This window comes from Hypomesus nipponensis, chromosome 14, assembly GCF_054491055.1.
Source record: "Hypomesus nipponensis isolate SF chromosome 14, ASM5449105v1, whole genome shotgun sequence".
Taxonomy (NCBI): Eukaryota; Metazoa; Chordata; class Actinopteri; order Osmeriformes; family Osmeridae; genus Hypomesus; species Hypomesus nipponensis.
In genome coordinates this window covers 13278454-13304832 of record NC_140374.1, presented here as the reverse complement: position 1 = coordinate 13304832, position 26379 = coordinate 13278454, and the positions used below count along the sequence as shown (strand labels likewise).

The window sequence follows — 26379 nt, the reverse complement described above, 5'->3', positions numbered from 1 at the left end:
AGAAGAATCTGGTTACATATAATATATCTTCCCACTCCATTTCCCAGATGGCTTATTGCTGCGCTGGTATTATTCCAATAAATGTTGCGGTGCAAAACATCTGCAAATCATACCTTGTATTGCTGTCATTTAGTGTGTGTCTGTCAGGGTAGAGACACAGTGTTCCAGCCCCCTGCTCCAGCCTCAACTCCAGCTCCTAGACCCCCACCTTCTACCTTAGCCCCTAGCCCCTAGCCCCTAGCCCCTAGCCCCTAGCCCCTAGCCCCTAGCCCCTAGCCCCTAGCCCCTAGCCCCTAGCCCCTAGCCCCTAGCCCCTAGCCCCTAGCCCCTAGCCCCCCACATCCAGTCACAGCCTCAGCCCTACCCCCCCCCGTCGTCCTCAGTGCAGTAGCTCCAGGGCTGGGCTGGTAGCCAATAGAAGACTGGTGTGAGGCAGAGCAGCCGTCACCCTCCATCCGACATCAAATAAAACCCAATTCCGTGTCCCGTCCCCAGACATCTCCCCAGAAAGTGTGGAGTGAAAACCAAACCCAAAGCTCTTCACCCGCACAAAGATAGAAAGACACCTAAGGGAAAAGAGGAGGGAATAGATCAGTAGCTCAACAGAGCCACGTCCTGTGGGGTTTTACAGTCTATTACAGGTAACTCTTCTCCCAAACAACGCACACACACACACACACACAGATACACACGTAGACACACACATAGACACACACATTCCACCAAGACAAGCTCCCAGAATGGTTGAACTTCTGTAGTATCTTGTTGACAGTCATTTTAGTTACCGTAAAAGAAATAGGACTGCAGGTGCTTCTAACGCCAGAGGATGTGTGTGTGTGTCGAGAGCGATTGGTCCACATCTTCTGGTTGTGAAGGTCTGGCTTATTGAGACCAGAAGCATGGACCCACAGTGAGACCACTGAAGCCTGCTTTTCCTTCTCTGTATGGCCTCATGTGTCTGTGTGTGTGTGTCTTTCTGTGTGTGTCGGTGTGTATTTGTGTGTGTGCGTGTCTGTGTGTCAGTGTCTCGTTGAGTGTGGGTGTGTGGTGGCATGCGTGTGTCTGTGTATCTTTGTGTGTGTGTGTGTGTGTGTCGTTGTGTGGTGGCATGCGTGTGTCTGTGTCTCTTTGAGTGTTTGCATATATGTGTGTGTGTGTATGTGTCTTTGTCTGTGTGTGGCGACTGAACGAGGAGACACACCCGGAATTGGTGTGTGTCTTCATAAACATGGGCGGTAGTTGTTGTCAAGGACAGTTTTGGCATTGGCATTCTCTGTTGTGAAGGAAGTGTCCTGCCCCCTGACCCCACAGGTCAGATGTAGAGCAGCTGTTAAGACTTCTGACCTTTGAACTGTGACCTCTTACTCTGCTGGACAGTGTCTGTCTGGAAACACTCCCCCCTGGGAGCTTAGAGGGATGGAAAGAGAAGGGGAGGGAGGGATGGAGAGAGAGAGTAAGGAAGGAATACAGAACGGGAGAGTGGGGTGAGTGATGTTTTTGCAGTATATATATATATATATATATATCTCTTTCAGAAAGGGTGAAAGTCCGTAATATGAAACTGAAAACTAGGCAGGGCTGTGAAGCCTGGCTGTCTGAAGAAGCTGTCTGCATGCTTCCTCCTCTCAGCTCAAGGGGAAGATCTGTATTCTTGGAGGACCCTTTGTGGCCAGGACACACATTCTCACACACACACACACACACACACACTCACACACTCTGTTCAATCTGTTCACTGTTCAGGCTGAAGGTAAATATTGAACTGAGCCACACATCTGGATCGGTTGTTCCTTATTGAGACTTCCCCCAAAGACTGAACTTGCATGTTCAATGTCTCTAACGACACATAACCTAACCTCTAGGGCTCTGCCTCTAGAGGGCTCAGGTCTGCCTCTAAAGGGGCTCTGCCTCTAGAGGGGTTAGGTCTGGTAAAATAATCTGTCTCTTTGGTTGTACTCAGTTTAGGTTGTGGTGGTGATTGGTCTGCAGTGTTAGAATAACATTCTCAAGCATCTTCTTCTGTACTCTGCGATGTCATTATACTGAAGCATGAGGAGCCAAAGGAAACATCTAGTTTGTATCTGTTTACAGAATATAGTTGATCTGTTTACAGGATACAGCTCATTAATCTGTTAACGGGTTACAGCTAATTTATCTGTTTACAGGATAAAGTTATTTTATCTGTTTACAGGATACAGTTAGTTTATCTGTTTGCAGGATACAACTAGTTTATCTGTTTACAGGATACAGCTAGTTTCTCTCTGTTCAAAGGGAACAGCTTTATCTATTTAGAGGATACAGCTCGTTCATGTCTTTAAGGATACAGCTAGTTTCTCTGATACAGGATACAAGTAGTTTCTCTGTTTACAGGATACAGTTAGCTTCTCTGATACAGGATACAGGTAGCTTCTCTGTTTACAGGATACAGTTAGCTTCTCTGTTTACAGGATACAGTTAGCTTCTCTGTTTACAGGATACAGTTAGCTTCTCTGTTTACAGGATACAGGTAGCTTCTCTGTTTACAGGATACAGGTAGCTTCTCTTAGCAATATGCATTTGTTTTTTTTGTTAGTTTTTACAATCAAACATAATGACCACACAAGCCATACAGTGTGTGTGTGTGTGTGTGTAATGGTGTGTGTTTGCTCCTGTCCTCAGGGCCAGCATTGTGCAGAAGAAGGTCATCTATTTCCAGGATGAAGGCTCGCTTACCATCAGGCTGTGTGAGAAAGGTACCAGAACTTCCTCTCAGACGGCTGTTCCACAGACGCCATCACGACACGCTGCTCCAACGCAAACGAATGTTGATCACGCCGTTCTCGTTCCACTTAGTATATAATGTGGTCTGTCATCCCTCCCTCCCTCCCTCCCTCCCTCCCTCCCTCCCTCCCTCCCTCCCTCCCTCCCTCCCTCCCTCCCTCCCTCCCTCCCTCCCTCCCTCCCTCCCTCCCTCCCTCCCTCCCTCCCTCCCTCCCTCCCTCCCTCCCTCCCTCCCTCACTCCCTCACTCCCTCCCTCCCTCTATTATTTCTCTCTCTCCCTCCCTCCCTCCTCCATATCCCTCCGTCCCTTTCCATCCATCTCTCTCTCCCTCCCTCCTTCTTTATCTCTCTCTCCTTCTCTCTTCTCTTTCTCTGTCTTTCGCTCTCTTTGTGTGTGTGTGTGTTTTCACCCTTGCAGAGGCAGTGTTTGGAGCCGCTACAGAGAAGCCTGCTTTGGAATGCTGTGCTTGTGGAACTGCCAAGTACAGACTTACCTTCCATGGGAACTGGTCAGAGAAAGTTCACCCCAAAGATTACCCCAGTGAGTCCTGCAGATGCCCACACATTTGCACACGCGTTGCACTACACACACACACACACACACACACACATTCAAGAAAGAAAAGTACATACATATGCTCAGAACCCACCCATGTACACACACACACACACACACATACACGTTCACACAAGCAAGAACCTGCATACACGCGCTCAAAACACTCGCCAAAACACACAAACGCTAGAATAATATCAAGTCAGCCTATAATAGTAAAGTGATATCATTACTGAGCAGCTGTTAAGTGTGTCCCAGCCACACACTCACAACATGGCTCCTGCAGTCTGCCTAATGGGTTAGCAGCTTAGGAAAGGAATCTTCTTACAAAGCTGAAGATGGAAAACGTCTTTTCGGGCAGAAAAGAGGAAAACAAGTAGGGGAACATTGACAAACATCAGAGGGCTGAACCCACGTTCTGCTTGACTTAAACAGATTAGCCAGATAGGTTGTCTGTTTCTTTTCTTAGGGAGCTCTCTAGGCAATCTGTCACACAAAGAGAGAGAGTGTGTGCGCCTGTGTGTGTGAGAGAGACAGAGAGACAGATCGAGAAGGCGAGAGAGAGAAAGAGAAACAGCGAGACAGCACGTCTACCTGTGCGTGCGTCTATGTGCCGACGCGTCTGTGTATGTCTGGTTGTGTGTGTGTCTGCGTGTGTATGCACCCATGTGCATGTGTGTGTGTTCTCCCTCCCCCCCCCCAGGACGAGCCAACCACTGGTCCGCTCTGATCGGGGCGTCCCACACGAAGGACTATGTGCTGTGGGAGTACGGCGGCTACGCCAGCGAGGGCGTCAGGCAGGTGGCCGAGCTGGGCTCGCCCGTCAAGATGGAGGAGGAGATACGGCAGAAGGTAGGGATGACCCTCCTCCGCTCACAGAGGAAGAGGAGGGGAGGGACGCGGAGAGGGGAGAAAGAGAGGAAGAAGGAGAGGACCATAGAACGCAAGGGAGACAGAACATAAGAGAGAGAGGAAAGAAAAGAAAGAAAGAGGAACAGAAAGAGAGAAAAAGCAAGAGAGAAAGACAATGTTCAATGTCACGTAGGATTGGATTCCTCCACCCCAGCACATTTGTCTTTCCCATAATGCATCGGGGGCTAGTGATAGTGTGTCAGACATCACAGCTTTAGGTTGATTACTCTATAATGTAAATGGAATAGTCTCCCTGTTGTCAGGCGTCATCATCTGGACCGGGTGGGTGTGCAGTGCTTTTATCTCCCCCCCCCCCCCCCGTGTGAACAATCGCGGTTGGACTAGATACAGCAGTCAGGACAGAGAGACAAACGAAGGGAATAACAAACTAATAGAATAAAGACGGAAAGAAGAAAACCTAATGCATGAATGCGTTGTGTGTCTCTGTGTCTTTGCGCCTCTCTCTCTCTCTCTCTCTCTCTCTGTGTCTCTCTCTCTCTCTGTCTCTTTCTCTCTGTCTCTGTCTCTCTCTCTCTGTGTCTCTCTCTCTCTCTGTCTCTTTCTCTCTGTCTCTGTCTCTCTCTCTCTGTGTCTCTCTCTCTCTCTTTCTCTCTGTCTCTCTCTCTCTCTCTCTCTCTGTGTCTCTCTCTCTCTCTCTCTCTCTCTCTCTCTCTCTCTCTCTCTCTCTCTGTCTCTCTCTCTCTCTCTCTCTCTCTCTCTGTCTCTCTCTCTCTCTCTCTCTCTCTCTCTCTCTCTCTCTCTCTCTCTCTGTCTCTGTCTCTGTCTCTGTCTCTCTCTCTCTCTCTCTCTCTCTCTCTCTCTGTGTCTCTCTCTCTCTCTCTCTCTGTGTCTCTCTCTCTTTCTCTCTCTCTCTGTGTCTCTGGGGTGTGTGCGTGGCAGGCTGTGATTTACGAGTCCCTGAGTTTAGGAGCGTGGTTACACACACATTGGTCATGTCACATGAAGACAGGGGAAGGCATTAAGTCAACACGCCTGGTATCTGTGAGCAGAGTAGAACACTGACCCTGCCTCTAGAGGGGTCAGGTCTGCCTCTAAGGGGGCTCTGCCTCTAGAGGGGTCAGGTCTGCCTCTAAGGGGGCTCTGCCTCTAGAGGGCTCAGGTCTGCCTCTAAAGGGGCTCTGCCTCTAGAGGGGTTAGGTCTGCCTCTAAAGGGGCTCTGCCTCTAAAGGGGTCAGGTCTGCCTCTGGACGGGCCCTGCTCCAGGTATTGCCTCTCCGTTTTCTGTGAGCCTCGCACACGCCAAGCTCACACCCCCTACTTCATTCTATTTGTTTGTTATCCTTTTTGTCCGTCTCTCTGTCCTGACTGCTGTATCTAGTCCAACTGTGACTGTTGTTACTGGAATACAGCAATTCGGACACAGGTTTCACTGACATCATCACACCTTGTTCATTTAGCAGATGATCAAGGATCTGAAGAGCAGAGTGTACTCAACAACAGTATATCCGTGGTCCAAGTCAAGAAATGTGTATTTACCAGGCTCAGAGTAGTAACCATCTCGATTCACACCCCCAAACCCTCTCTACCGTAACCCTGTCACTTCGGCTCCCGACCAGAAATGGTTCCCAGATTGCAGGGAATATAACCACATCACAGTGAAGAGAGTGAGGTGAGAAATGGAGCCAGACCAGATAGTGCCACCCTGGAGACTTCAGTGCACCATTAGGGCTCTGGTCTCCTTTGACACTGTGGGAAGGTAATTAGGAGTGCGCTAAGACGGTATGGCTGCTTATTTCCTGCAACATGATGCTGTGAAATTTCTATTTCGTAGAACAGGATGGGGCTTAGCCATTAACATAGAATAGATATACTTGGCGTTGTGACTCCAATCAGTGTGTGATTGAGATGGGGGGGGGGGGGGGGTAGGGGTAGAGGGTGTGTGTGCGTGTGTGTGGGGATCCTCCTGCTGTCCTGCAGGCGGGGTCAGCTCAGTTGAGTGTGTGTGTGTGTAGCTGGTTGGGGTGTGTGTGTGTGTGGGGTGTGTGTGTAGCTGGTTGGGGTGTGTGTGTGTGCTGCTGACAGGCTGCTCTGTGGGAGCAGAGTGGTGTGTTTGGTCTGGCTGTCTGCTCCTGTCTCTCTGGCCACAGGGGAAACCGAGGCCAGCCAAGGGCTATACAGACACCCCCAAAAACCTGATTCATAAACACTCTCAACCCCCCCCCCCCCCCCCCCCCCAAAAAAAAAAATGTCTTCCTCTCTCTCTCTCTCTCTCTCTCTCTCTCTCTCTCCTTATCTGTCTCTCTCTCCTCCTCTTTCTCCCTCTCTTTGTCCCCCCCCAACTCTCTCTGTCTCTCGTTCTCTTTCTCAAAATCTCCCTCTCTCTCTCTCTCTCTCCCTCCATCTCTCCGTTTCTCTCCATTTCTCTCTACTTCTCTCTTGTGCGACAGACAAACACAACATATCCATACATTGAAACCTCCTTCTATTCACTAGGCAGACTCAGCTTAGTTTAGTGTGTGTGTGGTGTGTAGTGTCTGTGTAGCTGGTTGAGTGTGTATGTAGCTGGTCGGGGTGTGTGTGTGTGTGTAGCTGGTTGGGGTGTGGAGGTGGTTGCTGTATGTGTGTGTGGACAAACACTCTGCCCAGAGAAATAGACCTGCACAAACCTTGATTATGAAGCACTTTCACACCTTCGAAAACGGTCACTGAATCCTGCATCTCTCTTCAAAATTAGACACACATTCATCTGGAAACACTGAAGTTAGACCAAACCTTTTCAGCGGGGCGAACATGCAGTATCAACACAGCTTCGAGTGTTGGGAACAAGCTGCCAGTTGTCGGTTGTTTGGACGTGGGCCACAGAATTCCTCCCCGGGTGCGTGGATCATCTTCTGGCTGGTCCTTTGTTCCAGCGAGTCTCACACACACTGCTTCCTTGCGCTGTGTTGAAAGGTGCAAGCAGACGTTTATCCAGGAGCAATTGTCTAATTTCAGTGGACTGGCAGTTTTGTGCTTGGCTGTCAGCTTGGGTTTGCCTGGTGGCAGCCTGACAGCCCTGTTCCCCTCTGCTGCCTGCCAAAACAGGATGTTACAATACGCTCCTGGCTCTCCGCAGTGAAAACCACGTCCATTCTTCTCTCCTGAAATGTCTCCAAAGTAGGGAAATTGAAATGTATTTTTTCATTCCAAATCCTCAGTCTCCAGGGACGAGACTCGAAGAACAGTCGTGTCTTCGTAGTGTGTGCCGTGGGTTTATGTGAGGATGTTTGAGGGCGACGTTTGGGTTTGGCTCTGAATTTGTTAAGGTGTGCATCTGTGTGTGTGTGTGTGTGTACATAGGAATCTAAACTATTCTCCGAGGACTCCACTGTGATGATAGGAAGACAAAGGCCGCAATTTTTTATGTCTCTCTAATCTCACAAACCAGCTCCCTTAATCCCATACACCTCCATGTTAATCCAGGAACCGGGAGACAGGGATGGGGGGGGCGGGGGGGAGTCTACATTTGTCTGCGTACGCAAGTGTCCATTCGATAAACACACTCTCTCCATAGATTTACATTTACATGTAGTCATTTAGCAGACGCTCTTATCCAGAGAGACTTGCTTAGAAAGTACAGGGACATTCTCCCCGAGGAGATAGAAATCACTTGCTGTTAAAGAGGAGGTTATTGCCTCCATTTTGATTGTCTGTTGCCAGAGCTATTCTGAACCTTGCCTTTCCTCTCCCCCTTCCTCTCGGAAGACTGACTTCCTGTTGTCAGTTCTCTCCTCCCCATCTGACAAATCGCAGGTGCCCGTCTTTCTGTTTCCTTTTTCATTTTCACGGGAGGCACGGAGGAGAGGGAGACAGGAGAGATGGAGGGATGAAGGGGGTGGAAGAACTGTCCTTCACTTTCATCTGAAAACTCAGACGAATTTGCAGCAGGCCCCTTAGATGTCTTCACAGATCCACAGAATGAGAAGCAGACAGGCAGGCTAACAGACAGACAGACAGACAGACAGACAGACAGAGACAGAGACAGAGAGAGACAGAGAGAGAGAGAGAGAGAGAGAGAGAGAGAGAGAGAGAGAGAGAGAGAGAGAGAGAGAGAGAGAGAGAGAGAGAGAGAGAGAGAGAGAGAGAGAGAGAGAGAGAGAGAGAGAGAGAGAGAGAGAGAGAGAGAGAGAGAGAGAGAGAGAGAGAGAGAGAGAGAGAGAGAGAGAGGCAAAGACACAGACTCTTTATTGCCTCCCACGTAGCTCTCTGTTAGTGGAAGGAGGAAGGGAGTTTTTTCAGCCTGCATCTGACAGCCCTCTTCACTCACACACACATACACACACACACCTCACACACATCCTAATAACCCCGCCCCCACACACACACACACACACCCTGCAGCCTCCAGGCTGCTAAAGTTAGGCCCCTCACAGTAAACCACAGACTCCAGAAGTGCTGTCACCTGCTGACATTGTTTCTGTTCTTGTAATGAAAATATGAAACGTTGTTTGCAATAAGCAGGCAGATGCTTTTACGTAAATTGTGTGTGTGTGCATGCATGTGTGTGTTGGAGTGTGGAAAATAGAGCACAGCTATACTAACTGAATGCAATCGATGTTCGGGTGTCGAGTGAGATATGAAAAAGGCCTACTTGGTAGATTTCCCCTATTTTCTGGAAACATTCTGTACAACATTGTCCATGGCTTGTTCTCTTGGGTGTGTGTGTGTGGTTTCATGTGTGCAATATGACCAAACCCAGCAGATTTTCATAAACCTCAAGCACACAGTTCATACAATAATATCACATTGTGCTCCCATAGTGACCCATAAGCATAAACACACACACACATAGAGTGCTAATGTAATTCATGAAGGTCCCCTCATACATCATAACAGCATTTAGTCTGTTTTCAGACCTGTGGTCTGTGATAGGCTCTATGTAAATGAGCTCCACAGGACAGCCTGACTGTAATCTGTCCATGATTTACCCTGTGGGTCCATACACACACACGGGGCTGGAGGGGGCCGTGCCACACACACACACACACACACATGTGCATGCACACACACACACACACACACACACAGACAGCAGTTTGACTGAGAGCGCCGTCTCTATACTATAAACACTGCTGCTCCAAGGTTGTTATTGTTTCCTGGTTGGAAGAGATCTGGAAGGACCTCTCTCTCTCTCCCTTTCTCTCCCTTTCTCTCCCTTTCTCTCTCTCTCTCTCTCTCTCTCTCTCTTTCTCTCTCTCTCTCTCTCTCTCTCTCTCTCTCTCTCCCTTTCTCTTTCCCTTTCTCTCTCTCGCTCTTTCTCTCTCTCTCTCTCTCTCTCTCTCTCTCTCTCTCTCACTTTATATATATATATATATATATATATATATAAAGTCTCCCCCTCTGTCTTTCCATCCCCATCTCTCTCTCCCTGGCTGTGAAGGACCATCTCTTGGGACCTTTAGGGGCTCCTCTTCTCTACTGCTCAGTCCACCACTTCTGTTCATCCAATTGAATTATTTACAAACTCACACTTTTCATTTTACAATTTTTCTACCGCGGGTGATGGACAAAAGACCAGTTGTATGCTGTTGGCCGTAAGGATTTAAAATGTGTGGGAGGACAATGCTCACATTCACACCTGCCTGTGTGTGGTTGGGGGGGGGGGGGGGGGGCTTCTGGCTTCTAATTCTCAGGGCTGATCCTAATTGGTTCAGGGCAGATCGGAAGCAATGCAGTAAGATGAAGGATGTGATACTGCCATGGTAGGTGGACACATTTGGAGCGTGTGCTTGTGTGTGTCTGTGTTTTTGTGTGAATCTGTTTGTGTCCATGTGAGTGTGTGTGAGTCTGTGTTTATCTGTGTGTGAGTCTGTGTTTGTGTGTGTGTGTGTGATTATGGGCTTGTGAGTGTGTGTTTGTGTGTGTCTATGTGTGTTCATGACAAACATTTTATTCCTCTCTCTCTCTCTCTCTCTCTCTCTCTCTCTCTCTCTCTCTCTCTCTCTCTCTCTCTCTCCCCCCCCTCCCTCCCTCTATCTCTTTCGACTGATGTGCCCAGCCTTTGATGGAACACATTGTAGTGGGATTCAATTTGAGATCAAAGCAAAGCTACTTTTTAGAGTGTCTCCATGGCTGTAGTCCTCAGCGGCTGGCTTCTTTGTCATGGCAACACCAGACCCCAGGATGTGTTCATCCCTCCTGGCCCAGCCTTCTGTACTCCTCCCTCCTCAGGCAGAGCATGGAGGCGCGCTGTTCTCCTGGAGAAGGTTCCATCACAGCGGCTCCCTGTTATTTCTGCTGGTTGCTTGGTACTGTTCTCAACCCCTGATGGAAGGACAGCCAACCCTATGAGGAATGTCAGGACGTGATCTTGTGGATGTATGAGTTTGCATTTAAAGAATGTGTGCGTGTGTGCAGGGTGTTTGTGTGTGCAGTGGTGTGATGGGTGGAGGGTAGTGTAGATGAGAGATCAGCTTTAAGTCACTTTAAAAGCAGGGATAATGTCTCATACGGTATTCATCTTTGGAATGTGTATTGCACAAAAACCTTGGGCTATTAGCATAAATGTTCTAGTTAAAGCATTTATAATGATAACCTTTTCCCAAATGATAAGACCTGCTGTGCTTTGTGTTGTGTGTGTGTGTGTGTGTGTGCGTTTGCGTGTGACCACACAGCAGACCAGAGTGATCTCACCAGCAGGGCTATGAGCCTCATCCATAATCACCAGCAGGGCTATGAGCCTCATCCATAATCACCAGCAGGGCTATGAGCCTCATCCATAATCACCAGCAGGGCTATGAGCCTCATCCATAATCACCAGCAGGGCTGTGAACCTCATCTATAATCACTAGCAGGCCTGCATTTTGTATTTAGCGAGTTGATTCTGGAGAAAGTGAAAGCACCGGTGGTGATTCTTACAACCCTTTCATCTAGGGTTCTCTGATCAAAGTAACCCTCTTCCTACAAGTCAGCAAAGAATATTAGGTGGCAGGGAAATTATATTTCATTTTAGCCAACATTAGTTATGCTGGATGGTGCATCTGAAATCAATGTATCTGCTACTCTCTTAAAGTAAACCAGATTTCAGGTGATAGAGTAACTAGTTTGGCTAGTAAGTGTTGTTGCTAGTTTATTAGCTCACCTTCCTGAGTTAGGTGAATGGTCAGCAAACCCACAGCTGGAAGGTGCTTACTCCCAGCTAGGGACGTGAAGCGTATGCCGTGAAAAGTCCCTTATTCATGCTCCATGCTCTGTCGCGCGTCATTTTGGTCCAACGACAGCCGTTATGCACTGCAAGCAGGCTGGAGATCGACAGTAGTCTTCCGTTTTGTGTTCCATGTGATTGCTAATCACCAGGCTGATGCTGATGAGGAGATCTCTCAAAAGGTCAGGGGTCTTGGCCTCCGCGAAAAGAAAATTCAGTGGGAGGAGAGCGTGACATGAGCTCTCATCTCTCTTCATTGTATCTGCTTGAGTCTCTTATCGTCGCTGTCGCTCAGCATTAACGGAGTTCAAGGTAGCAATCAGGAGATGACAAGATAATTACAGTTATGGAGTGGGGTTGGGCCTGTTCTGATCCTGACAGGGTGATGTCACATCCCTGTAGAGAGCTAGGCTGTCGAAGAACGCACTACACGCTGCAATGAAAATAGAATACATTTTCCAATAGAAAAAGCATGAGCCAAAGACACTAAATCAAAAATGTTTATGAAAGATTGATATGATTGACCGATGAACTGATGGCCTAAACACAAACAGTGGTGCTGTAGTCTGAGCTTGTTCTCGTTCAGGGTGATCTCCTTGACACAGTGGTTCTCATTCAAAAAGTCAAACCCAGTCTGCGGAGTCAACAACACACTTCCTATGTGCTCCCTGGACAGACCAAGGGGCCAGAAACTCATTACTGCACCCCAGGCTGAGTCAAGTACAACTTTACTGAAGGTCAAAGCAATTACCAACCTCTCCATCCCTTCCCAAATCTCTTGCTCCACCCTATGAGCCCCCCCCCCCCCCATAAGCCCCCCCCTCCCCTCCCTCCACTACTTCTCCTTCTGCAGTGTCTCATCCCTCCCCTTTTTAAAAATCTCTTTCCCCTCCCTCCTTTCCTCCCCTCGTGCCCCTCCGGCTCTCCCTTCTCCTCACAAGCAATCTTCCTCCCTCTCTATCTCTCCTCATCCTTGTCTCAGCCTTCCATATTCCTCCTCCCCTCATCTGTCACTCCTCCCCTCCATACTCTCTTTTCCTCCCACTCATCTCTTGAAGATCTGTGTTGGAGTTGTTGGCTGGATTTCAAAGTTCTCACATGTTCAGCTCTTTTAAAATGACAATTATTGTTTTTGTTTGTTTAAGTTTTACTCCAACACAATTCCGAGATATTTTGCACTTCAAAATAGCACAGTTCAGAGCCAACAGTTTTCCGTTCTCTGTTTTCAGTTCAGAGCCAGCAGGAACTGCTTATTTTTACTGGCCACATTGCAAAGTAACAAAATCTCTGCTACCGGGCATGGTGAACAGTTGTAATTTGATGAGGCGAGAGTTTGATCTGTGTTGGCTGAACATAACATCTAATCACCAGGGAGGGTTGCATTCCCCCCCGGGGGAGAGAGAGAGACACAGCTGTGTGATTGGTCAGGTTGTTTCCTGTTTCCTGTTTCATGTCACTGAGGGTTGATTAATTATTCAAAGCTGGTGAGGTCTGTGTGTAAGTTGTTTACTGTAAATAAACAGTATCTGCATTGTGTGTGTGTATACCAACTTAAAATGATTGTAACTAGACTAAGACAAAACTAAGTAAAGTAACTAAAACAGCGGTGTGTGTATGTGTGTCTTAGATGCAAGGCAGCATGCTGTTTGTGTGTTTGTGTGTGTGTGTATGTATGTGTGAGTCAGATGCAAGGCAGCAGGGTGTGTGTGTGTCAGATGCAAGGCGAAAGGCATACTGTGTGTGTGTGTGACAGATACAAGGCATCAAGCTGTGTGTGTGTGTGTGTGTGTGTGTGTGTGTGTGCGTGTGTGTGCGCGTGCGCGCGCGCGTGTCAGATGCAGCATACTGAAGAGCAGTCAGCATTGTGTTTCTCAGATTCGCTCGGTCTGCCTCGTGAAAAACAGCAACAAAAGAAATCAAATCTTATGTAACACCCCCACTTTCCTCTTCTGGAAATAGCAAAATACAACATTCATGAAAAGAAAATGCAGGCAAGCACACACATATATTATCGAGCAATTGTTTGTCCTGCAGAAATGACAGTTATTCACTCTATACCACACAGTACATACACAGGTACTCTGATATATGCAGAAATCATGTATTGTATTGCTGTATATATTTGCAGTAAGTTACATTCATTTATTATCGCTTTTGCAACATTTATGTACACAACCTTATTGTAAGATGCAGGAATCTAAATGAAGACTTTGAATATGACACTGCTGTCCAGCAGTCCAGAATTAACCATCAGTTCATCTAGAGGTTTCCCTTGTTGCATAAAGACCTTAAAGATAGTTAGCATGGCTAGTTAAAGTAATAAATAATATCTCTGATACACTTATCGACCTTAGTCAGGTTCTCACAAAGCCACACACGGATGGAAGAGTGTGTGTGTGTGTCCCTGGCACTTTGAAGCTCTGGGATATTGGAATATTAAATGTTGCAACCTTTTCAGCAGGCTGGTTTTCCTGTTCTGAGACTGACCATGTCTCTCTGAGCCTCAGGCCATGTCCCTGACACCCTCTGCCCTGCTTTTCATCCTGTCCCCTCCTCCCTCCCTCTCTCCCCTCATCCCTCCCCTCATCCCTCTCTCTGTCTGAGCGTGGAAGGGGTTGTGGTGGAGGGCAGCCGTGTGATCTGTAAAACATAGCGCTTTGTGCAGCAGGCTCTGCCTCTGACAGTCGTTTCATCTCCCCTTCCCACTTTCTCTGTCGCACACGCATACATGCTTTCCAGGTGTGGACTGGGACAGAAAAACGGCCCGGGACTTGAAACGCAGACCGGCCCACAGCCGTGTATTATTATATATATATATATATATATATATATATATATATATATATATATATATATATATTATTTTTTTTGCATTATGCCGTGGCCATTTGACCGGCCATTCGGGAAATCTCCCGACTATCCCGACGGCCAGTCCGACCCTGATGTATCTCTCTGGCTCTCAAGCAAGTCACTTAATGTACATGATATCAGTTCAGGAAGGGCCAACTTGTAGCTGTGGGCTGAAGCACAATAATTCAACTGTAAAAGCCATACTTGGAGACACTCAGGTGGCCGCTGCAGGGCCCAGGTAGCACCATCAGTCAGCCGTGAACACTGGGATCTGAGGTTGGCCAGAGGGCCAGGATCCTGACGGCTGATTGGCTCTGCTTCCTTCCCACTAGGGGACCGCGCGTGAGAGAGAGAGAGAGAGAGAGAGAGAGAGAGAGAGAGAGAGAGAGAGAGAGAGAGAGAGAGAGAGAGAGAGAGAGAGAGAGAGAGAGAGAGAGAGAGAGAGAGAGAGAGAGAGAGAGAGAGAGAGAGAGAGAGAGAGAGAGAGAGAGAGAGAGAGAGAGAGAGAGAGAGAGAGAGAGAGAGAGAGAGAGAGAGAGAGAGAGAGAGAGAGAGAGAGAGAGAGAGAGAGAGAGAGAGAGAGAGAGAGAGAGAGAGAGAGAGAGAATGGTGAATCCAGACTAAGTGGTGAGACAGAGAAGGGGAGGAGAGAGGGGACAACAGAGAGATGCAAGGGCCAGTCCAGGTGAAGTGCCCTGTGTGTGATTCTAGATTGAGGCCAGTCCCCTTGTGGGCCGACAGCCATTATAAAACAATTCAGACACACTTTTATCCCCCATACTTCGGCAGCATTCAGCTCTTAACCTTTACAGAGAGGTGTGCCCTTCAGGGCTTACTCAATGTTGTCTGATGGCAATTGATTTTTACTGACATTTTCTTTCCTCTCACTCTTTCTCTCTCTCTCACTCTCTCTCTCACTCTCTCTCTCGGTTTCTCTATCACACACACGCTCGCTCTTTCTGTCTGTTGATCTCCAACACACACTCTCTCCATCTGTCTGTCTTTTTATTTCACCCTCACAGGGTGATGAAGTCCTGACCGTTATAAAGACCAAACCCCAGTGGCCGGCCTGGCAGCCCCTCAACATGTGAGTAAACTGAGACAGTTCAACTTTGAACTTCCTTCAACTTGATTTATTTCCACAGGAAGCAATGGTTTATGCCACCACAGTGAAAAACCAAGATATGGACTTACATAGAGTACAACACATAATAACCACTCAAGGACTCGGTCTTTATGTGTTTTTACTGTGAAGAATGTCTGCAGTATGTGGGGGCTTCCAGCCTGGACTTAACTCTCTCATCACTTTAGTTTTGAACTGTGTCAGTATTTCTTGAGATGTTTGGTTTGCCACTGAGGCGGTTTGTGTGTGGTTGTGTGTGTGTTTGTGTGTGGGGGGGGGGCTGGGGGGTAAAAAGAGATTGATAGATGAAGAGAGTGAAGAGGACGGAGAGAGGAAGGAAGGTTCTGGGATGTTTCAGGCAGGAAAGGAATGACAGAGGGATGGAATTATTCTCAATCCGATAGTACAGCTACATTGTCTTGTAATACTGTTGAAGGGAAACGTGTCACCCACATTACAGTTAGTTTCAGTTGACAACGGCTCTCACACAATATTTATAATATCCAGAATGTTCTTCAAATTCATCTATACAGAACTAAGTATTTGTGTCCTTTGGTGTTAATTGAGAATAAATATGTCCCTAATCTCATGAGACACACCACAACACCCAGCCTTCTTTCTAGCCCCGGGAATCTTCAATAAAACATCTGTGTAGTGACCCAAACGCCTGGAGCTGTTTATAAAACTCTCTTATTTTCACTAATTAGGTATAATGAGAAACCAATCATTCTCTGGTTCACACAGTAATACAGAAGCCTGGCTAACGAGATGCTTTCACAATTATGTAGTTTAACTAGTTCGCAGAGAAGCAACGTATTAAAAAGTAACAGATATCACCTCAGCTTGACCTCTCTAGACCCGGAAAACACATACTGTCAGAAGCATGCTTTAGAATAAATCAAGTTCATTTTAAAAGTGATATCATTATTAGTTTAGAACTCTTTCAATTAAATTCCTCTATGTCACATAGTTTAACGACTTAATTGACCAGTATTTCTGTCTGTCTGTTTGTCTCTTTCATTGTGTCTGTATCAATGCCTACCTGTCTGTAACAATCCCTCTTTCTTCCATCCATCCATCTATTCATCTCTCTCTTGCTCCCTCTCGTTCTCTTCCTCCCTCTCTCCCTCCCTCCTCTCTCTTTCCATTCCTCCCTCCATCTACCTTCACCGCTCCAACATCCTTTCTCTTTTCCTCCCTTCTTTCCTCCCTTCTTTCCTCCCTTCTTCCCTCCCTCCCTTCTTCCCTCCCTCCCTCCCTCCCTCTCCCCCCTCTCCCCCCTCCAGACGCGCCGCCCCGTCCGCAGAGTTCTCCGTGGATCGAGTGCGTCACCTCATGTCCTTCCTGACCATGCTGGGTCCCAGTCCGGACTGGAACGTGGGTCTGTCAAGGGAGGACCTGTGCACCAGGGATTGTGGCTGGGTCCAGAGGCTGGTCCAGGACCTCATCCCCTGGGACGCAGGCACCGACAGCGGGGTCACCTATGAGGTAGGTGGCCCCTGAGAGAGACGCCTGGATCTCACGCTCCTCCCCAGCTCCCGCCATGCACATCTCGCCAAGCTCAGCTTTGCGCGATGCATTTCCAAGTCAAACGTTAGATATCTATATTGACACGTTTACATAACACATAACAACGCTGTGCGTGTGCATTATGTGGCTCTGCTTACATCCATAGTTTTGTCTCATGAATGTGGCGTTCCGAAACGTTATAGATGAATACATTTCAACCTTACAAACACTGCAAACCTGCCCGTTGCACAATCATGTTTATTGTGCCATCTGTATTCATCCAGATGGCTTCCTCTCTCCTACTGTCCTAGTGTCTCTGGAATGGACCCAAGCATGTTTGGTCTTCTATACACTAGCTAGTCTGAGGGATGCTAACGATCGGTTGACATACATACTCCAAGAACAGTCCTCTCTTTCCCAGTCAGAGCTGGAGACACCAGACAGTGGCTTCTGGGACCGGGTGGTATATTAGCCATCAGACAGGTAGTGAGTATGGAGATTCACTACGAACGCACTGCCATCTACAGGGCAGAGGGCACACTACAGGTAGAGCAGGCCATAGCTGGGATGGTCTTGTAGTCAGTCCTTGAATTGTTTGTGTGTGTGTGTGTGTGTGTTGTGGAGCGGCTCTGTTCCAGACAGTGCCCTCAGACAGCAGGCTGCTCGCAGTGCTGTCATAAATCACTCATTAAAGTTGTATTACACATGGTATAAATGATGCACTGAAAGATCAAACAGCCAACCACCCCCCCTTCACACACACAATCACTCCCTCTCTCTCTCTCTCTCTCTCTCTCTCTCTCACACGCACACAATCACTCCCTCTCTCTCTCTCTCTCTCTCTCTCTCTCAACAACAGATGGCTTCAGTGAAGGATGAGGTGTTCATTCCCATCTCCTGTCTGTCTTCCCTCCTGACTTCTCTATCTTGTCTGTCATAGTTCCAAATAGTCAGTGCCTACTTCAACTCACCTGTTCTGTGCCCTCCAGAGCAAATATGTAGCTACTTACTAAAGGGAGAGTGTACTCACCTATACTAAACTTACCGTACATTTTTATCATGATTACTGCTTTTAATAATGATGATAATTATAATATATTCATTCATAACTGTGTTCGTGCAGATGTAGTAGGTTGGTTTCTTATGACGAATACCTTGGCAGAACAATACAGAATAACAGAAAAATACATCAGAAGATGTGCTCAGCACTTTGTCTCACCCCCATGTGCTCTACTGTTCCAGTCTCCTAACAAGCCCAGCATTCCCCCAGAGAAGATCCGCCCCCTCACAAGCCTCGACCAACCACAGAGCCCCTTCTACGACCCTGAGGGTGGGCCAATCACTGCCTTGGCCAGGGTGGTGGTGGAGAGGATTGCCAGGAAGGTGTGTGTGTGCGTGTGTGTATGTGTGTGTGTTCTTGCCTGTTTGTCTGTCCATCAGTTTTTCTGTCCTAGCCTTCTGGGAATTGTTCATAAAATAAACGTATTCACCTCAGCAACAGAAATCAATCTCATTTACACAAACCGAAACCGGGGCTTCGCCCAGGAGAAAAGCATTTCCCTAAGCAGAGTTATGTTCCCCTGTCCTCTGTTGTCAGCAGTCCAGACTAGGTTCAATTGTTGACCAAAGGGGGTGTTGTCTGTGTTTATGTGGCTGAAATAGATTGTTTTCTCCCATGTCCTGTCCACAGGGAGAACAGTGCAACACAGTCCCAGATACAGTGGACGATATCGTGGCAGACATTGGTCAGGAGGAGAAGGGGGAAGGTCTGTGTTTGTGTTTCTCTTATCTCACATCTCGAGTCTCCACATCTAGCGCCTGTTTGGGAGGTTTATTTCGTTGGTTCTCCTGCTGGCTGACAGTTTAATTACACACTACATTGTGACTGGGGACGCTAATAAAAAAAGACACAGGAAATGGGTTCGATGGAGGCCCACCCTCCTGGGTTTTGACTGTAAACAGGAGAGTTGGAAAACAGACGAGCTGATGGGGACTGAGGTCTGGCTGAGCTGGGCCTTAGGAGGAGCTGAAATAACACCGGCACAGCGTCAACGTGTTACAGAGTGTTCACTGTTACCCAATGAGTGTTTAAAGAAGTCCCCTCTCGTGAGATAGTGTTCAATTTAACACTTTGAAATTCCCTTTGCTGTGTGGCTTTCTTTTCCTCCCTACTAAAACAGGACAACAAGAGTGGCATTGAACAATGTACTGTTGGCCGTTACAGAACTTGGGGGTATAGAATGACAATGTACTGTATATTTAAGTATTGTTAGCTTAGGTCACGATGAGCGTACACTACATTACACTTAATTACTTCTGACCTTTTCATTCCGACAGAACACAGGGCATCAACGATACACCTGCATCCCTATCAGTGATTTGAGTACAATAAATGGCATTGTCTTTGAGGAATAATTTGAGTGATAGACTATATTGTAACCAGCCTCCTCCTCCCCTCTCCTCCTTCTCCCCCCTCCGTCACCTCTCCCCCTCCTCCCTCCGTCTTCTTCCTCCCTCCTTCCCCCTCATCCCACCTCCTCCCTGCTTCCACCTCACCTCAACCCACCTCCCTCATCCTCCCTCATCCTCCAGACGACACACCAGAGACGTGTATCTACTCCAGCTGGTCTCCCTGGTCGGCCTGCAGCTCTGCCACCTGTGACAAGGGCCGTCGGATGAGGCAGCGCATGCTGAAGGCCCAGTTGGACCTCAGTGTTTCCTGCCCCCACACCCAGGACTTCCAGCCCTGCATGGGGCCAGGATGCAGCCAGGAGGGTGAGGAAACTCAAGGTTTTTACTGCTTGGATCAGCTATGAGGAAGCTTGGCAGACATGTTTGTTGGGATGCAGTGGAGCCTACAGGAAGGTCTATGTACCTTCTGAGGCAGAGAGAGCCAGGTCGGAGACAGGAGCTGGTGGTAGCTGTGAGATGACAGAGGATGGGGTTTGGTGACCACAGATGACATGCTCTTCCAGCGTTCAAGGATGCTGACTCATGGGACATTCCAGAGACTTCAGTTCGTCAATCAAACCGTATATAAAAAACCACATAAAACCACAAAACAAAGGCAATTTGGAATAATAACAAAAAGGTTCAAACAAGTTCAATCATGAAAGGAATGATAATATATTTAAATATACAATAACATTTATATTAAACTAATAAATGAAAAACAAACATTAACAGTGCAACTTGAAATTAACACACACTAGCCACCCTAAGGTGTGTTTTCAGTTGTCCTTGAAAGATATCCAGACTGTTCCCCTAACGTTCTCTCCCTCTGTCCATCTCAGTACCTGACAGGGTGTGCCATGGCATCTAGGGCAGCAGTCTAGAAACAGCCAGGCTGGAACTTGCAGACAACATCAAAAGGCTACAGCATGAGTCTTTCCCTGCTTCCCGCTTTACTCAGCACAGCAGCCCCCCCCCCCCCCCCCCACACACACACACACAGTTTGTTCAGAGCTGTTTGACGACAAAAGAGCAAATCGGAGTCTTTGCAGGCTAATCAACACTAGCAGGGTTGAGATCAGAAGACATACATATCATTATTCAGCCGCGTCTCCGCTATAAACAAGGTCTGATCTGAAGGCTGCTCTGCTCATCCAGATAGGCTGGATTCACCATCCTCTCTCTCTCTCTCTCTCTCTCTCTCTCTCTCTCTCTCTCTCTCTCTCTCTCTCTCTCTCTCTCTCTCTCTCTCTCTCTCTCTCTCTCTCTCTCTCTCTCTCTCTCTCTCTCTCTCTCTCTCTCTCTCTCTCTCTCTCTCTCTCTCTCTCTCTCTCTCTGTGTCTCTGTGTCTCTCTCTCTCTCTCTCTCTCTCTCTCTCTCTCTCTCTCTCTCTCTCTCTCTCTCTCTCTCTCTCTCTCTCTCTCTCTCTCTCTCTCTCTCTCTCTGTGTCTCTGTGTCTCTCTCTCTCTCTCTCTCTCTCTCTCTCTCTCTCTCTCTCTCTCTCTCTCTCTCTCTCTGGCACATCTCCTTTGTCCAATTTACATCAGTTGTCAATTGGACAGGTTATGCTGAAAGGGAAATGTTCAGTCAAGCAGTCTTTCTCTTTGTCATCGTCATCACACTAACCGCCTCTCACTCCTACTTTCTCTCCCTTTCTTTTTTTATCTGTCTAATGAGGGATGTTGAACTATTCAAGGCTAACACTACTCACAGCTGCCCACAATTAATTCATTATTCATCCTACCATGGCCCGCTTTTTCGTGTTATACAGTGTTAGTGTTCTGGGTTTGATTGGTATTCCTGTGGATGCCTGGGGGACAGGTTTGAGACTCATCACAAAGACGTTTTTAAACTTTTTTTTACTTAGGAATGATTTATTAACTGGTCATTACTAATCAAACTATTCATCAAAGTCTACTGTGTGAAGAAGACATATTTTGAGAAACAGTGCGTGTGTACGTGATTGTGTGTCCACAAAGGAAAGTGAAATCCATGAAAGGTTTTGGCAGAGTTCGTCCACCCTGTCTGAGAAGCTATTTCCTCAAGTGCAGCTTCCAGATATCTGGAGCAGGCGCACCAAGACGGAGTGATGCAGAATTACTCACCCAGGGTCCTGGCTGACAGAAACTATAGGATGCTAACGGTGATGCTAAGAAAAACAGGGGCAAAAAAGAAATGTGCCAAAATATCGGAACAGCAATACAAAACAATCAGCCCCAAAATCCTGCAATAACAACAAAGCTAGCTGGGGGCCAAGTGGGCCTGACACCTAGTTCATGTGACAGACAGCAGACGTCCTACTGGGAGAGGTGTGCATCGGAAAACTGCACTGCAGTTTCGATCTCTTCGTTTCAATGGGTCCATGTCTCAATGCGCAGTGTATTTGTATGTAGCTTTGGATTAACCCATCTGATAAATGACTCAAAGAATACTTAATAGCGTCAGTCAACCTAGTACAATGCACACACACAACCATAAAGTCCTGTGTACCCTGGGTGTGTATTCCCGTATACTACAAAACGTGTGTACAAAAAGTGTACTTGTTTATTACATGTGTACCTTGTGAGCTACATGTGTACCTCCTGTGTACCACATCATTGTGCTTCACTTTGGATAAAGCCATCTGCCACATACAAACAAAACAGTCATGGAAAATGTACACAAACAAAACAGTCATAAATGTACACTTGAACAGAAAATGTACTCTTGTCTACCTGTGTCGGTCTGTCCCAGAATCCTCCACCTGTATGATGTCAGAGTGGATCAGTTGGTCTCCGTGCAGCGCGTCATGCGGCATGGGCATGAGGTCACGGGAGCGCTACGTCAAGCAGTTCCCCGAGGACGGCTCCCTCTGCGCCCTGCCCACCGACGACAGCCAGAAGTGTGTGGTCAACGAAGACTGCTGTGAGTCCACACGCACCACACACACACACACACACGCACACACACGCTCACACACGAAACATCCACTCACGCGCAGAGCAAACGGCACCACACACAGGCACACACTTCCACATGTAACACCACACACACGTACACTTACGCACATTACACACACAACCACACAACCACACACAAACTAGTTTATGTGGATTTGCGATCTGTGATGACATAACGCGATATGACAGGATGCTGCATTAGTGAGAGGAGATGTCAAATGATATATGATAAATAATACAATATTATAACCCTTTCCCATGCCCCTCCCAATATTATATCCCTTCCCCCCCCACCCACCCACCCACCTCCCCCCCCCCCCCACCTCCCCCTCACCCAGCGGCCAGCAGCTGTGTGGTGACAGAGTGGGGGGAGTGGGACCCCTGCAGCGCCACCTGTGGGCTGGGCATGAGGAGGCGGGAGCGCATGGTGAAGATGCCTCCGCTGGACGGCTCCGTGTGCATGGCTGACGTGGAGGAGGTGGAGAAGTGCATGATGCCAGACTGCCGTGAGTCGCCCCCACGCCTTAACTCTCAAACGTTTGGGAGACCAAACGCTCCAGCACTCCGACACGTCCGCACATCGACGGGAAAATGCTCAAGCACTTCAACTCTTCAACACTTCAAAACAAACACTTCAGCCTTTAAACTCCTAAGTGCTTGGTTGCTAGAATATTCAAGCACTGTCTCTTTTACTCACATACTTTTACTCTTGATCTTGCAATACTCTGGCTAACAGGGACAGCCTAGATGTGCTTCGGAATTAAGACAAAAAAGATGGTGGTGATTATTGGAACTAGTTGAATACATGTGTTTTCAAACTACCATGCAGCGAAAAGCAAGAATGTGTTTGTGTAACTGCACATCTATGCTCGTGTGTGTGTGTGTGTGTGCGTGTGTGTGTGCAGACTCCATCCCGTGTATGCTGTCTCCGTGGTCGGACTGGAGCGCGTGCAGTTTGACGTGTGGGCGGGGCCTGAGGACTCGGCAGCGCATGCTGAAGTCGGAGGAGGGCGGCTGCAGCGAGGAGCTGGAGCAGAGCGAGAGATGCATGCTGCCTGAATGTCGTAAGGCGCTCAGAGGGAACCGCAAACATGCGGTCTCATATCAATAAGTGCAGTAAGATCCCCAACCCAATATTTACAGTGTGTCGTGTACGTGACTCTCATTCCTCCCTCCCCTCCTCTCTCTCCTGTCCATCCTTCCAGCCACTGACTGCATGGTGTCCGAGTGGTCCGAGTGGTCTGAGTGTAACAAGTCGTGTGGGCGTGGCCACGCCCTGCGGACTCGCATGGTGAAGCTGGAGCCCCAGTTCGGGGGCCGGCCCTGCCCCGAGGCCGTGCAGAGGAGGAAGTGCAAGATGAGGAAGTGCAGCCGCGGCGACGACAAGAGGAACACCCGCAGGGAGGAGGGCGGGGCGGAGAGGAGGAGGGGGGAGGGAGGGGCGGAGAGGAGGAGGGGTGAGGGCGTAACTGAGAGGAAGAGGGCGGATGGCGGTGCGGAGAGGAGGCGGGCGGGCAAGCAGGGGAGAGATGCCGCTGTGGAGGAGCAGCCAGGTCAGTCTGCTGTGATTGGATGATTCAGTTAGGGTTGTTAGGTAATGCCCATGTTTGGGGGCCACTGCCAGTATTGCCTTGTCAGATTATGTTGCTCCCCCCCCCTCCCCCCCTCCTCCAGGCTGCAGATCCAGGCCCTGGTCCAACTGGGCGGACTGTACCAAGCCCTGTGGCGGGGGAATCCAGGAGCGCTTCATGTCTGCGAAGAAACGAGCCAAGAGCTCTCAGGTCGGCAGCTGCAAGGACAGAAAGGAGATCCGCGCCTGCAACGTTCACCCCTGCTAGAGGGCGCCGTGGAGAAGAGTCAGTACTGGAGGAATACAAACATGCCCTTCTGTGCCGGGTGTTCGTGGAGGAAGTGGAGACAGTTAGTTTTAAGCTAGGGTGAGGAGAAGAGAGGAGAGGTTTTCTGTAGCTGTTTAGCAGAAGATTGGGCTGTGACCAGTGGACCAGACCAGCCATAGTTAGTCTTCTAGCTGCCTCCCTTATCAGGCACACAGTATGTGTCGTGTAACTATGTAACTCACTCTATTTACCAACATCCCTCTCTCAACACACACATGCATCCCTCACGATTTTGATATCTTTGCTGTCTTTATATAGGTCTTCTGCACTATATAACTAGCACTGAAACACAGTCTTCATTTAGCACCTTTAGCCAACGCTAAGCACAGAGGGGGTTTGAACCTACAACCTCTTGCCCTTTCTAACCATTGAGCTACATCCATCTCCCTCTACTGATTGTTTATAACCGTTAACATGTGCTCTTAGTTAGTCCCTTTCTGTACAAGTGGTTCATCAAGTGATTATGCTGTATGACTTGTTATTTAAATGTCAAATCAGAATCCCATACAAGACATGAACCATCATAAAGTCAGAGTTTCAGCACAGATGAGTCTGTGTACAATCAGCAGTCAGGATTTCTGCCATCTTTCCTGGATCTCTACCATGCACATGGTCTGCTGGGAGAGGTGTTCTACAAACCCACCTGCTGAGGGAACCGCGGTGCAAAGGCCCACCGGATTCCATAGTCACATAAAGTACATCCTTTTGTACAGCATAGAACAGTTAGACTTCTAGGTAACGCATCACATTAAGGCTCCATTAACTACCATGTAGCTACATCTCAATACTTATGGTAACAACATTGTAGTTACATAGGAACTGCTGTGTATTTAACCTTCTACAGGTTTAAGAGGTAAAAGATGGAGGGCTCTCCAGTGGATGTTGAAAGTGATTTTTAAATGCCCATTTGCAGCATCCCATCACCCCTTCCACCCTAACCCTTCCCCTCCCTCCCCCATTGTGACTTGTTTTACTTTTGTAACTGACAGAGTACCTTTGTCCCTTGACACCAACTTCTACCTACCAATAACTGTTACTGTAGATGTTGCTGTGTAGATGCATGGTAGTTCATGTAACCTTAATGTATAAAGTGTTGACCATCTCGTGAGGACGTGTTGATTGTACAGACGTGTCACTGAATGGAAAGGTCCACCCAATAAGTCATTGAAAACGTTACTGTATCCCATGGTTGCTCTACTTTGGCAGATTATCTTTCTCGAGTGAACAGTTACTCTTTTATTCCGTCGTTCTACGTAGAGGCAGAAAACGCCAGCTGTAGATGTCAGAGATTTTTGTGCAAGATATTCCGTTAATTTTGTGTATTTTGATACAAACGAACGGGGTCCTATTTACAATTCCTGTTTCGATGATCATTTTCTCACCCCTCCTTCTCTTTCTCTTTTGACTTTTCTCGCCTCTGCACCATATTGCTATTTTGGAATAAATCACCTTTACAATAAAGTGGAGAATTTTCAACTACAAGTGGTGAGCATGGTGCAGTTCTGTGCAGTTCTAGTTTTTGGCCACTAAGTGGAGGTAAAAGGATATAAATAGAGTGTCGTGGGGCTGCAGAACAGGGTAGAAGGAGATAACTGGAACTAGTGCAAGTTTGGTCACCAGCAAAACAGCCTCTCAATTCCAAAAACAACCTTCCACTGAAGTACATCTTAATAGGACACAGAACAAATAAAGATTAGCTATGGATCAATGGATGGATGGATAGATGTATAGACAGACCGATGGCTTACAAAACAAATGGACAAATGTGTGAATCGAGAAATTAACCAAGAAACAGAGGAAAAAATGATCAACGAGAAATGCACAGCTGCATCTGCATCTGATTCTCAGCAGTGACAGACGTGAAATTGAAAATGACTTTCAAGAAACAACAACATCCCATCATCACCCAGCTAGGCTTTGTAGCCATGGTTACGAACACAGGCCTACATTGCACACTCATGAAACATTTAATATGGATTGAGGGAGAGACAATTGCTGATATCGCCATGAAATATCCATGCAGAGATCACAACAAGGCACCTGACGAAACACTGTTAAATGGCAGAGCACAGTGGAAGCTGCAGTGTGTGTGTAGGTCTGTGTGTGTGTGCATGCATATCTGTATGTACGTGTGCGTGTGTATGCGTGTGTATTTGTATGGAAGCAGGTGGCATTTCTCTTATATATACACACACACACACACACACATCCATACAACAAGCTCAGTCTGCTGACC

General features: G+C 47.7%; 1 protein-coding gene across 2 annotated transcripts in view; it reads left to right on the top strand.

The window, feature by feature from the left end:
- The window catches only part of spon1b (spondin 1b), a 32214-nt gene extending 6589 nt beyond the window's left edge, over positions 1–25625 (top strand). Inside the window, exons 4-17 of one of the 2 annotated variants that reach the window (XM_084672658.1) lie at positions 2659–2732; positions 3180–3302; positions 4021–4169; positions 15246–15310; positions 16633–16834; positions 18098–18238; positions 18546–18621; positions 19448–19630; positions 22040–22210; positions 22584–22751; positions 23151–23309; positions 23451–23615; positions 23685–23798; positions 23920–25625. In XM_084672658.1, coding sequence (XP_084528784.1) covers positions 2659–2732; positions 3180–3302; positions 4021–4169; positions 15246–15310; positions 16633–16834; positions 18098–18238; positions 18546–18621; positions 19448–19630; positions 22040–22210; positions 22584–22751; positions 23151–23309; positions 23451–23615; positions 23685–23798; positions 23920–24083 — 1954 coding nt within the window. In that variant the 3' untranslated portion in view covers positions 24084–25625. Of the gene's footprint in view, positions 1–2658; positions 2733–3179; positions 3303–4020; positions 4170–15245; positions 15311–16632; positions 16835–18097; positions 18239–18545; positions 18622–19447; positions 19631–22039; positions 22211–22583; positions 22752–23150; positions 23310–23450; positions 23660–23684; positions 23799–23919 lie in introns of both variants that reach the window. The other variant, XM_084672657.1, reaches the window with a different exon arrangement.
- Positions 25626–26379: the final 754 nt, after the last annotated feature.